The following is a 14,738-nucleotide window of genomic DNA, read 5'->3' on the forward strand; positions in this document are numbered from 1 at the left end:
TTTTTTTTTAAGATTTTATTTATTTATTTGACAGAGAGAAATCACAAGTAGTCGGAGAGACAGGCAGAGAGAGAGAAGGAAGCAGGCTCCCTGCTGAGCAGAGAGCCCGATGCGGGACTCGATCCCAGGACCCTGAGATCATGACCTGAGCCGAAGGCAGCGGCTTAACCCACTGAGCCACCCAGGCGCCCCAGCACTCATTTGTGATTTAAGAAAGAGGAAGGTAACATTGAAGAAAGTATTCTGGAAGGATATATAGGAAAATGATTTAAAAAGATAGCTGAGGGGTAAAGTTAGGGGAATGGGACCGAGAAGAATTATTGTAAATACATAACCTTTTTTGTATTGCTGAATATTTTTATCCTAAGGGTGTATTATTTCCTCAATTTAAAAAATTAGTTCATAATAATTTAATCAGTAAGAATATATTGGTATTAAACATAACTGTGAACATTTAAATATATCTAGCTCACAGATCATCATCAGTCTGGTGTCACCTTATATACACATACAATATGTTTTCCAAATTAAGATGTGCCCTTGTGGGAGAAAAAGGGAAATACTGGAAATGTAGATTTGAAAATGATCTGTGAGAACATCGGCCAAAAAGATTTAGGTCAAACACAACTCCCAGTTTCAAAGGCTATTCTATTTGATATTTTCATCATCTGAAATAGAAATATAATCCCTTAGGAGAGAAGAAAAAAAATTTACTATTTTTAACAACTCTGTCAAGTTCAATAACATGGTTTGAGAAAACATGGTTCTCTCTGTGCTAAGATATCACTGGGGAAAAAAGTCTCCTTTAAGCTTTTAGCTGCTAGTCATTTGATAGAAAAAAAATAAATCTAAGTAGCCAACACAATCACTACATCAAAATAAATTCCAAATGGGCTTAAAATTTCAAGGTGAAAATGTAACTATCAAAGTAGTAAAAAAAAATGAAAAATTATTATAATGGTCTTAGAAATTAAAGGTCTCTCAAAGGATAACACACAAGACAAAAACTATTAAAGAAAACATAAAAATCTTTAAAGATTTTGAATAACAATTTGAAAGATAAATCATATATACAAAAACTTGACAACATGGTTAAAACAAGTGAGAGAGGAAAAGGGCAAATGTCCTCGTAAGAATCAATAGTAAAAAGGGGTGCCAGGGTGACTCAGTCAGTTGAGCGTCCAACTCTTAGTTTCAGCTCAGGTCACAGTCTCAGGGTCATGGGATCAAGCCCCACATTGGGCTCTGTGCTCAGGAGGGAGTCTGCCTGAGGATTCTCTCTCTCTCTCTCCCTTTGCCCGTTCCCCCCCACACACAGGCTCACACACTCTCTCAAATAATAAATCTTAAAAAAAAAAAAAAAAGAATCAATAATAAAAATATTGACACTAAATTTCCAGTACAACAGGCCAAGAGAGAAACTGAATCCACAGTCCAGAAATTTCCACCAGGAAGGGACTTCAGAGCTTTATCATCCAATTAGGTCCTTCAACCTTAAACAGAGCACAAGTCATATAAAGCAGACAGCCACTGCCTCGATGTGCTACAAATTCCTAGAACTTGAATTTGCAGGCTAGCGCGTGAATCCTTTCTAACAGAAGCAATGTACAATCTCACCGATAATGGGCAAGAAAGACTGGGAAGGCATGCTGGAGAAAAGCGGTCAGGAGAAAGTTGATGAATATTCATAAGGTAATTATCTTTCTGTATGCAAGCAATAAATAACTGTGCCCCATACAGTATAGTCAATCTGTACTTGTGGCAATGTGTTTTGTAAAGGAAAGAATAAAAACCAACAATGGAGTTTGTGTATTCTGACTTGTCCCCTCCCTCCCATGGAAGAATACAGAATTACTCCACCTGGCCAGATCCATGCAGCTATCCGTGAGGCTGGTAGAAGAATTAAAGTACTCTCTGCTGGCAGCCAAGACCAAGTCAATACTCCTTTCATAACCGACCCTGTACTGGGTTTTCCCTTTATGGGCTACACTAGCGGGTGGATTTATGGAACAGGCGCTGCAGTGCATCATCTGCCCAGCTAGGTGGATATTTTCAAGGCGACTGGAACACAAAAGACTTTCTGTAAATATCTGGGGGAAAGAAGAAACTTTAATTAGTTAAAGAGGGCAGATTCAGTTCTCAATGAAATGAAGATTCTGACATCCAATGAAATCAATTAAAAATACAACCATCCTAAAAGCAGCAGTAGCATGACACTGTGAATGCACTAAATGACAATGAAGCACATGCTAAGTGGTTAATTTTATGTTATGTGAATTTCACCTCAATAAAACAAAATTGTCTTTTAGAAAGAAGAAATAACTTAATGGAACAAACCAACTGGAAGCCTAACACAGTTGATCCTTGAAAGCATGGGCCTTAGGGTGCTGAACTCCCATGCAGTCAGAAATCCCCCTATAACTTTGAACTCTCCCAAAACGTAGCTACTAATAGCCCACTGTTGACCACGAACCTCACTGATAATATGGACAGCCAATTCACACATTATTTTGTATTTTGTATCTGCTATATTCTGTAGCAGAATTATTTTGTATTTTGTATCTACTATATTCTGCTTATTTTTACAATAAGGTAAGCTGGAGAAAATATTAAAATCATAAAGAAGAGAAAATACATATAATACTGTACTCATTTAATACTGTACTCATCAAAAAAACAAACACCCATGTTGTTCAAGGATCAATTGTATCTTGATGTATCATAAGGAATGTTTAAGTAAAATATCTGGAATTCATACTCATTAAAAACAGGATTCTTTACTATGCAGTCATCAAAAGAAATGAAATCTTGCCATTTGCGATGACATGGATGGAACTAGAGGGTATTGTGCTGAGCGAAATAAGTCAATCAGAGAAAAACAATTATCATATGATCTCCCTGATATGAGGAAGTTGAGAGGCAACATCGGGGATTTGAGGGGTAGGAAAGGAATAAATGAAACAAGATGGGATCAGGAGGGAGACAAACCTTAAAAGACTCTTAATCTCACAAAACAAACTGAGGGCTGCTGGGGGAAGGGGGGTAGGGAGAGGGTGGTTGGGTTACCGACATTGGGGAAGGTATGTGCTACGGTGAGTGCTGTGAAGTGTGTAAACCTGGCGATTCACAGACCTGTACCCATGGGGCTAAAAATATATTACATGTTAATAAAAAATAAAAAATGATTAAAAAAAACAGGATTCCTTAGACATACGGTTCCATATTCAATAGGGCCCACTCCACTTAAACTATAACATTTTAATTTTTTAAAGAAAATCTTTGAATACGATAATTTATAACTGCTTATAGCATCTGAATTTAGTCTTACAAACTAAACTGTCATGCTATAAATACAACATTGACTTTTTTCCAATCTGCAGACCAAAAACTATTTAAGGTATTCATGCAAGTATCATTGTATTCTACTAGGCAACTAATAGCATCAAGTAACATAGAATTTATTGTGTAACTGAGAATATTTACTCATTACCTAGTCCAGAAAAGTCTTAAACAAAGAGATCTACACTAATAATGTCAATATATAATTAGTATAGGAATTTCTCCAAGAATGTTCACCCCATCAGCTGCTGGATGAGGATAGCACAGAAATAGAAGCAAGAGATGAAAAGCAGATTTCATGGAGAATCAAGAATCTTCTTATGATTAAGACTACCCAATTTTCATAGGATCCCCTTATTTTCACTTATTTCTAGGCTTCTAGGGAAGGTAGTATTTTTAGACAGGACTTTATTAAAATGACTATGACAAGGATAAAATTACTAACATCTATAAGGAATCTGATACAAAATACCTATTGTGACAGAAAGCAAATTACTAATGAGCAACCCTAATCATTTATATCTGACAGGTGAAAATGGCTTACTCCAAGTGACCCAAATGACTTAGATATGACAATTTATTCCTTTGGTTCATTCAAGTAAGCCATAAAGAGTTAATGTCTAAGATTGAGAAATGCAATTCACACACTCTAAAATTTAAGTTTTTGCTAAAATGAACAATACACATTTCTGCTCTACATGCTGTAATGGAACCTTTAACTTTCTCAAAATTGTGCCATTGAGCTTTCAAATTATTTTCCAAGAAAGCAACCTCTAATATAATAGCCGAAAGTCAGTGAAACAACATAGCATAATTTAAAAGCTACTAAAATAATATTTAAAATGTAATATTTAAAATGTAAGTTAAAAAAAAAATGTAATTTGCCAAGTCCATATTACCTTCCTCTATAACCATTTCAAGCTGTTATAATGCGCTTTCAAATGTTCTCTCAGAGGAGAGAGGCTAACCACCAGAAATCATTAAAATATCAAAGCTAATAAAAAGGTGTTAAAATATAATAAAATATAACAAAAACAGGGGCACCGGAGTGGCTCAGTCAGCTGAGTGTCTGCCTTGGGCTCAGGTCATGATGCCCAAGTCCTGGGATGGAGCCCCGTATTGGGCTCCCTGCTCAGCAGGGAGTCTGCTTCTCCCCTCCACCTGGGGCTCTCAGTGCTTGTGCTCTCTCATTCTATCTCAAATAAATAAATAAAATATTTTAAAAATACATAACAAAAAGAATAAGTCAAGTTGTTATGAGCCAGTTCAAGTGTAATATATTTATTGCCAATTTCCAATTAGAAACAGAAACAGGAAAATAGCAAAACAATGCCGTTCCAACTTAAAAACACTACTACAGACGTATAAATGATGGTTAGGCTTTGGAGCCCATGTGAATACAGATTTTCTCCTGGAATTGGAATTCAAGTTTCACTTTAGACACAAAAGGGGAAGCTACTGGCAGTTTTACGTACATGGTCTGAGAATATAATCATCAATGTAAACTTCACACTCCTTCAAGAATTTAAAAACCTGACGTTCGAATATAAAACCGTTTCTCAACAGTCTATATTAGCACTCTTTTGTTAAAATCACCATGAATAAAAATACCAACCAATTTCACAAAATAGAGACCTATTTGTATAACTCATTTTATCAAGGGGTCACACTTTATGATGTCAGAGCAGAGCAACACAAGAAAAGATCCTAAATGATTTCATGTTTGGCTTATTGAGAAAAACTCAAAAACCTGCTTTTAAATTATATCACATTCAATGGGTTAGTTGGATCATTTTTCCACATTTTCTACAAGAACTAGGAGTAATTTGGTGGTAAGATACATACCCTCCAAAAACATTAATTAAAGCCCCCTGGGTTACACTCCTACGTCAATCAGCAGCCATTTCTTAAGGAGCCTTTGTGTTCCAGACAGGACAATAGACCCTGGGGGGACAGGAGGCTGAACATGAATATGATAATGCCTACCTACGGGCTCCTGACCAAAGGGAAAAACCACACATGGAAACCAGTTACTGCATTTGAAAGAAAGACTGTAATAGAGACACGGTTACATGAAAGGACAGAGGCAGCCATCCTGGAGGGCATAATTAGTGAAGTGAGTCCTGAAAATTACCAACAATTTTCAGATAAAGGAAAGGGGAGTAGATCCAGGCTCAGGGAACAAGGCAGGTGGAGTCACTGGACATGAAGCCGGAGTCAGGGCAGGTCTGGGGGCGCAGTGGAGCAGGGGGAAACATGGCGTCCCCTGTCCGTGCAGAGTGGCACGCGTAGAGAGCGGCGCGGGGGGGAGCGGGCACAGAAGCTCGTCTGCCACGGCCTTCTATGCCACGCTAGGAAGTACAGCTACTCTCTGATGCGGACATGGAATAAGCAGCCAATTTTAAGAAGGGGAGTGTCATGAAAAAGTGTTTTAGAAGAATGCCCTGAATCAGTGTAGATTAGAAATATGGAAGCGGGGAGACAAGGGAGGAGGAACTGCAAGTTAGCAGAGATAGGACAGATTGGAAAGGCTTTTTCCAGCTACATCAAACAGGCATTAGTGACCACCAAGATCACGGAAGTGAGAGGAGCCCAGGAGTCCATTTCCAGCTGAGGATTAACTCGCTGGATAACCGCTGTTGCAATGATCGAAGACGGAGGGACGGGAGGTAAGATACGTGAGTGCTCAACCAAGAAAGCACTGCTGGATTCACGGCTATGACTCAATGGTATTACTCAAGAGTGAGGGTCATGGTCACCACCTCTGTGTCCAGGAAACACACTGTAACAGTCAAACTTACCAAACTAAAAACGAGGAACTTACCTCATAGCAAGCATCAGAATCCAGGCAGGTGTAAACATTCTGCTGCATAGTTAACATGTCTTGCAGCAACGTTCTCCAATGAGACTCACTGACAGGAGGTTGCCTGGTTGGGGGCAGGAGGAGGGGAAAGGAGAAAAAAAAGGATTTCATGAAATCTCTCTTCAATTGGCCAAAGGTTAAAAAAAAATTGGTATCACCATTCTATATGGTAAAACAGCTCCCAAATGACCAACAGGAATAATCTCATTTGAATTTCCAGGGAAAAACGTCAATCAGAAGGAAAAGTTGAACGGCCCTGTGTCAACGCTAGAGACGCTGCCCAAGCCACATTGGTCTTCGGCTGCCTAGACACAGAACTAGACTGGCATTAAGTGATAATAGCAAAGATAAACAAGCTGTGAGTTTCCAAGACAAAATAAAGCACAGAAAGGTAGGGCAGCTGAGATCTAGCAGAAAAAGCACAGGGACACAGGAGAACTGGTTTCAATTCCATCTCTATCAGACTGCAACCCCCACGGGGGATCTCCTTAACTTCAACTATATGTACAGATCTGGAAGGCCACCAGAGGCCACCCCTCGCATCAGTCAAGAGGCTGGGGACCCCAGTTCATCGGCAGCGCAGCACTAGTGGCTGTCTCAGTGGGAGCCCTTGCAAGGGTCCACAGAGTGACGGACCAAGCTAATGCACATCCCAGGGGACAGCCCTGGTGCCAGGAGAGAATCTTATAGTGCCAAGAGCTGCCCCATCTAACTCAGGCAGGAGTTTCATGGCCCCCAAGAACCTATCTTTTGTAATAATTCCACAGGCACAGTTCTTAGAATCTCCTCAAGGACAAGCCAGTGACCACACTTAGGAAAGCCCAAAGCACAAAGCCCCTATCGGGTTTTCCAGTCCATTTCCAGTTCCTTGAGGTCAGAAGCAATTTACCAACCAAGAATCAGGTTTATACAACCAATGAGGCACACACGGTCTTGTTGATCAGAGCGCATTTTACGTGGGTACCCAGGCTTACAGAGTTAGAGAATTCATGGTTCAGGTTCTCCTGCAGCAAGGAAAGGGTTTGTTAACAAATTCACAAACAGACACATGGTAGCTGCATGATCATGAACTCTTAGGGTTCCTGACTTCCGGTTTCCTCACTTAAAGCCCATCTTGGAGAGTGATAAGAAATGGAGGAGATTAATTCTGATAGAGCACAGGCATTGAAGCAAGACATTCCTAAGTATAAAGACAAGCTCCATTACCTATACAGTTCTGAATGTGTCTCTTAATTTCTCTGAGCTAGGTTCCCTTTTTGTACCGTGTGAAGATTAACTAAAACTGGAATGTATGAAAAGATACTCCCCCCGTTTCTTCTGGTATAAAATAGTATTCAATAAATGTTAATGAATGAATCTGAAAGTTACAAACACATTTCTGTGGTTTCTATAGTTACATACATGATTACTAATATTGTTTAGCAGGAGGGAGAAAGTGTTGTAATTCTCTCTGCTTCCCCCAAAAGCTCACCTTTGTTGAATATATATGAATTTGGAACCATTGTTTATATTTACTTGCTAACCTTGATGTTCTGCATAATCCTGAATATCACTGTCTGAAAGGGAGGATTTTATTTTGTTTTGTTTTGTGCTTGTCAAATACCATTTGGATGTTTCTTTCCCAAGTCTCTTCCCCTTTTTTATGCATTAAAAACAGGGCAAACAGACTATATGCATATAATAGTGTTGCTATGGGGAAAGCATGTATTTGAGATCATTCCTATGAAATTTCTGGTCTTCATGAAATTTTTCACCAAAAATTTTTAATAAGCATATGCTTCACTTGCTTATAGTATTTTATATTTATTTCACAAAATGAGTAATTACTTCTATCGCCTATGCAAAAAGCACAAGAGAATACTTTTTTTTTTTATCTCAGCATACAAATGGAAAAAACAAACTGACATATTTTCATGTCTCCCAGGACAATCCCTGAAGTGTGTCCATTAGTTAGACCTTGATACGTGAACTCTTTGGGGAACTTCAAAGAACTGGAGAGCTCCTTCAGACCTGGCTTGCAGGTAAGTAAGTTGTAAAACGTTTGATGCAGAGAGTGTCCATCTTGCACCAGCTGGATAAAATCGAACCTAGGCATTGTCTAGCTGAATTCAAATTCTCATATCCCAGCTGTTCTTCTGGAAGCCATCAACACTGGGACAGATGGTATTAATGTTTTCTCACACATGGCTAGCCGTAAGTACAGGTTCTAATTAAAATAAATTATAAGACATTATTTACAATGGCCTTTTCAGAATACATTCAGTAAATAGGAACCAAGAGTAGAACCTGAAGGCACTATACCAGAGAGTTGCAAATTAACAGAGAGATCCCTAAGTATAAATATGATGTATTAGTTACAGCCTTGGAACTGAGGGATATTTTCCAGGGAGAAACAGTGTTGCACTCAAGATGGTAAAACTTGATTTGCACAGATTCAGTGAAATCTGCTACCATTTAGAATATGCCTAAGAATATTCCCATAGATGCTGAAGGCCAAGCCATGGTGGCATATATGAAATAATTAAGATTTACTTCAAATTAACTAGTATGAAAAAAGAGGCCATATTCTCTTACATATTAGAGTAGAAGAGCATGAGTAGAGATTAACTTCAAAGGTTTCAGAAGTGCTTGAGGAACTCAAGGAAAACACAAGAAGTGTTCTAGCTCTAACAGCAAGGCTTTCTTGAAGAGTGGGTACTAGAGTAGAGTCAGCATGATCAGAAATACTGACCATTTGTTTCTAGCTGTAAAAAAAAAAAATCTTAAGACTTGAGTTGCCAAAACCTTTTAAATTGTTCATTTAATAATTTTTGAGAGAGGGCCATTGATATAGATGGTCCCATATTAGATGTATAGGAACTCTATCACTTGCCCTAGAGAAGCTTATCATCTCCAAAGGAACATAAGGCACATACATCAATAACTATAGTTCACTGTTAAAAAAGACAGATAGGGAGACAGACAGATACAAAATGCCAGGGGGGTTCTCAGGAAGGAGAGTTCCCTGAGCAAGCCACTACTGGCTGCATTCCGTAAGCAGTTTACTACTGTTGGGTGACCCTGGGATTTCTGGAGCCATCTAGGTGGTGCAAGTGTAGCTCTCGTAGGGCTTGGGTAGAAGTAGAGCAGTCTCTACTTGCATGGGACATGATACTGTATAAAGAAAATCCCATGGAATAGCCAAAAAAAAACAAAAACAAAAACAAAAAAACCCTACTGGAACTAATACAGATGCCCCACAAGGTTGGAAGACACAAGCTTACTATATCAAAATCAAAAAAATATATGTCAACATTTCTACACACTAGGAATGAACAATCCAAAAATGAAATTAAGAAAATTCTATTTACAATTTTAAAAATTAGAAATATTTTATAGTACACAAATGTCCATAGCTTTAGCTGTAAATACCAAAACTCAAAACAACCCAAGAAGTCCATAAACAGGGGCACCTGGGTGGCTCAGTGGGTTAAAGCCTCTGCCTTCCACTCAGGTCATGATACCAGGGTTATGGGATCAAGCCCCACATAAAAAGGTGAACAGTTCAACAAAGTGTGATAAATCCATAAAATGGAATACTACTCGATAAATAAAATGGAATTATTATTATTGATCCGTGATACAACAAGGATGAATGACAAAATGATTACAGAGAAGCCAAACGGAAGTGTGTACTAGATTCCATTTACATGAAGTTACAGAAAATACAAATATATAGGAATAGACTACATATCAGTAGTAGTCTAGAGAGGGGAGAAGGAGATGATCAGGAGAAGCAAAAGGAAGGGGAATATAAAAGGGCAAGAAGAAGCTTCTAAGGGTGACATAGTTATTACCTCAATTGCAAGATGGTTTCACAAGTATCTACATGTATTGAAACTTATCAAATTCTACACTTAATACATGGAATTTAGTGTTGGCCAATTATAAATCAATGAAGTAAGTAAAAAAAAAAAAAAAAGAAGAACAGTACTTATTTTTAATCATATACAAGTGTCAATTAATTTTGTTCATTACTTACTTCCGACCAGTGTGCCTGGTCAGCCTAACCATCAACTTGCGTGCCTCTTCTGAGCTAGACTGAGTGTTCTTAACAAATGAAACTGGTCTCTCGAGTCCATGTTTCTCCAAGAGCTCCGACACACTAAAAGTGAGAGAGGAATTTTTTAGTCTTGCTATCAAACAAAAAAAGTCTGAGAGTCTTGAACATACAACCAGCACGTAGGTGTTTAGTACTAAAAACAAAAAGTAGCATATAGAATGACCCAATTTCACATACTGCATTAATTTTCAGAAAAAAAAAAAGCTAACAATCATATATCAAATCTTATTTCCTGTACTTTTACTACAATGTACTTGGAATTAGTAGTCAATTTTTTAAAAAAATATGACATATATTTATCTAAAATTTTTTTTATTATTTTCCTCTACTCTAAAAGCATCAAATCAGTAAAACAAGCAAATCTATCATTTCAATACTCAGCTTTTACTCTGAACAATCCTGTGAGTAATTTGTTAGAGGTAAGGTCAATAGAAAAGGAATAAACAACTTTAGAGTTGGAGCCAAAGAAACATCACAAGGCTCAATCTCCCTCCAGAATCTATTCTATAAAATAAAAAAATATGTCACAAATTTTGTCCCAGATGAACCTTCTTGAGATATCTCATTCCCCAGTCATCAGCATCATATATGTATGATGGGTGACCTCACCAAATTTCACATTTTTGAATTAACTACTACTGAGTTTATAGAGCGTGACCAGCTAGAATTCAGTAGCTCATCGTAAAGACAGGTTTCGTGGGTCATGTCACCTGACATCACATATGCTAAAACATTTTTCAGTGATTAGTACCTATGCGGTGGAAGAGGGAAAAATTTCTTATTTTAAAAGGTCATTAACTTAAACTAAACAGGGAAAGACGTGGGTATCATGCAGAAACTGACCACATATAACTGTTTCCTTGAGGTAGAAAGAGCATAATGTGATATCAAGACCACTCATGGTTACACCCAGGAACATACCATGAAATTCTGTGAAATACTGTGAAGTTCACAGTATTTCACCATATTTTTTTTAGATCACTCTTCTCAGTTTCATTACGGAAAAAAAGGTAATCATGCAAATTTGTAAGGAATGAATCCATATTGTCTTAATCCACTAAATTTTACTCAAACTATGTTCAACTTCTCAAGGACACCAGAGATAGGAGAAACACAGACAATCTAAAATAAGCTAAGGTTGAAAAGAAAGAACTTGATTTATTAAGAATTTTTCAAGGAAAAAAAACTATATAACTTTCAGGACACAAAGTAACAAGCAGCAAGGTAGTAATAAATACAGAAACAGAGGTCCTAAGGATAGTGAATGATTCTTCATTCAACTCCCATACACATATGGCACAAAAACACTGTTTCCTTAAATACAACTTGAAATATTTTTATACTCAAGTCCCTTAAATTCAATGAATAAAACTTCTAATTAGTAGACTCCAAATTATTATATTTTTCTATCATATCGCCACTATAAACTGATGGTATTACCTTATAATTCTATAATTATGTGTTGGAAAAAAATTTTTAGTCCTAAAATTTTTAATACAGTTATTTAAAATTACTCATGCATCTTCATATATGCATATAAATGCTAGTAAAATATATTTGACTTCCTAAATGCCAAATTAGGAATTTCAGGCTCCAACACAGAAAGTTTCATGCTTCATTCGACAGTGAAGAATATTACTGTAGAGTTACTTGAAAGCTCTAGTGCAGTTTGATCTAATCCAGATATCCTATCAGAGGTAATATGCCCAAAAAACAGAAGTCAGGAGTATAATAAACACTGTTTGCTGACAGACAGAATAACTGTTGCAGGAACTAACATTTCTTGTGTACCTTATGGGTAGGAAGCACTTTAAATGCTTACTCTAACATAAATCCCATTAGCTCATGGGTTAGATATTATAAATAAGAAAACCCAGGGTTCAAAGAGCACACAGCTTCTGAGTCACCAGGCCCATATTTGAACACAGGTCCACCAGTCTTCAAAATCCAGGCTCTTAATTACCCTGCCACAGCTAGCGATCCCTTTGTATTAAGAAAATTCACTCCCAAGAGAATCAAACAAATAGGAAGTCAAACTGCAATCGACCACTGGACATATGAAAAGTAACGTTTCTTGGGCAGAACTCCTGCATCAGCACAGAGCCAACAGACTAACATTTTTCTCACCTGAGAATTTGTTCCAGTTGGTCTGCCATGTCATGAAGAGCATTTGTTACCTCTGTTTTGTGACTGAAAGATTAAGAGAAAAAAATTAAGTTTTAGTAGTAGTTTCTTACATAGAATATAATACTCAAGTGAAAAAAGATATGATGTTTCCCTTATAGTTAATATACAACAATATTACATTGCTGGGCAAAATGTTGGTCTTATTTCTGAACATCTTCAGCTCTGCCTACTTGTGCTCTATGTCTCTAATAAATAAATAAAATCTTAAAAAAAAAATACAGGGTTTTTCCTTTATGAATTGACATCCATAAACATAATTACTATAGATGTTTTTTAGCCAGTGGAATATGTTGCCTTCATAAGATGCACAAAAATTAATTAGGTTAAATAAGTGTTCATTTCCTAAGTGATTAAAAAAAATAACAGTTTACCATTTGGTAAATGACCATGTAACTACTAAAAATGAACAACGAACCACAGGCAGAATAAAATTGATGAACTTGGCATGAAGAGAATTACAGAAAATATTTGGAAGCTCTATATTTTAATAGTAGGCTAATTTAAAAATGTTACTTAGAAAATTGTAAATATGAAACATAATCATTAAGAAATACATGGAAAACAGAGTATCAATCTATTTTTGTATTTACAAAAAAGTCTGTTAGATCAAAAGAAACCATTAATCTGAAGCCAAGATTTCTTAGCCTACACTCTCTTCAAAAACACACTAATTCTGTAATTATAATGTCTACATAAAATATGTTCTTTTAATATCATCATTCATTGATACTTCATGGTAGGCAAATTACTGTATAAAAATTAATAGATTAGCTCTAGTTGATATTTATGCTAGTTTGATCTCACTGAAAAACAAGGTCTAAAACACTTACTCCTAAAAATTATACGTGTCACTTAGGAGTCAATGAGCTTGATTCAAGGACAACAAAGGAGGCACAAAGCTGAAAGACAGACTATCAAGTTTCCCAGCAAAGCCATTTAAGGAAGAGACTTCCCACCACTACTGCCCTCTGTCACAGACATTAAGAGAAGCCTCTGCATCTCTTTTTACCCTCTAGGGAGAACAATTTTACTACTAACACCCTGATAGCTACTGGGTTGAGGTTTCTAAATGATGGGTAATGACACTGCGCTACAAAATCTGTCCATACAATGCCTTTACCAGCCTTTTGCTACCTACTGACAGCCCATATCTCTCAGAGAGATACCTACGGTTCCCAGAGGCACACCTGCTATTCCTGCCAGTCTTTACTAAGGATGTGAGATAACCTATGGTCATATTTTTGTAAGTCTGGGTAATAAACACGTGCTGAGGCCCCCTACATGAAGATTCCCTAACCCTAGATGGAGGAAGGCATAGACATATTAAGCGCTACCACAATCTCCATTCAGCTCTACCACTGACAAGTCTAACTACTTGGATTCCTTCTGGGTGGTCAGTACTGAGACCCATGATGAGGCGATGAATGATCAGGATCTCTAAACTACCCAACATTTCTGTAACATACTAGAATCTAAGATGAACCTACACACAAAAAAATCAAAGCTTAAACAAGAGGACAAGCTAGGTGCTCACATATGAGGCAACTTCTCAAGCACTCCTACACTGAAAAGGCTTTATCTTGTCACAAGGCTTACAATCAGTTTCTTAGTGTCTTAGATATAAATTAATGATCAAGAGTCACTCAACATGGAGGACAGTCCCTAACAGTAAAGGCAGATATACAAACAACCAGGATATGAAAAATGAGAGACTGTGGTGAAAAAGCGTGTAGTGCAGGGAGCAGAGGAACAGAGAGAGTTTCCTACTCTGAAACAAGAGTAGGACACTATCTTATTTCAAAAGTTCTTAGAATTTAAATAAGAAAGTCAAAATAAATCTTAAAATTCAAAAGATGGATGAAAAGATAAAACTGAAGAAACTCCCAGATCATTAAACAAAAGATCAAAAAGTGGGAAAAAGAATAAAAAAGGCAGTAAATAAAGAAGTAAAGTAAATAAAGAAGTATTAAAAAATAGAGAAAGAAAAAGGAAGGGAGTACAAATAAAATTACCAAGGAAACTTATCAAGGAAAGCATGTAAGAAAACTTCCCAAAGCTCTAAAGGGCAGGATTTTCCAGATTGGAACAGGGGGTCTAAATGAACAACATAACAAATTCAGAGTCACGATGAAACACATCCTTACGATATTTCAGAACATCAGAGATGAAGAGAAGGCACTGAGATATCCAAAAAGGAAGAAAAGCCATCTAGAAAGTAGTGATTTACAATGGTGTAGGACTAATTGA

At 37.1% G+C, this 14,738-nt stretch overlaps 1 protein-coding gene across 1 annotated transcript in view; it reads right to left on the minus strand.

Annotated features, from left to right (window-relative positions):
- Positions 1-14,738, minus strand: part of NBAS (NBAS subunit of NRZ tethering complex) — a 317,592-nt gene that overhangs the window by 160,283 nt on the left and 142,571 nt on the right. The window contains exons 27-30 of the mRNA XM_082744160.1: positions 12,432-12,494; positions 10,224-10,346; positions 6,164-6,266; positions 1,861-2,090 (exon numbers count right to left, since the gene is read on the minus strand). Coding sequence (XP_082600286.1) covers positions 1,861-2,090; positions 6,164-6,266; positions 10,224-10,346; positions 12,432-12,494 — 519 coding nt within the window. The remainder of the gene's footprint in view (positions 1-1,860; positions 2,091-6,163; positions 6,267-10,223; positions 10,347-12,431; positions 12,495-14,738) is intronic.

This window comes from Mustela nivalis (assembly GCF_964662115.1).
Source record: "Mustela nivalis genome assembly, chromosome: 8".
In the NCBI taxonomy this organism is placed as follows: domain Eukaryota; kingdom Metazoa; phylum Chordata; class Mammalia; order Carnivora; family Mustelidae; genus Mustela; species Mustela nivalis.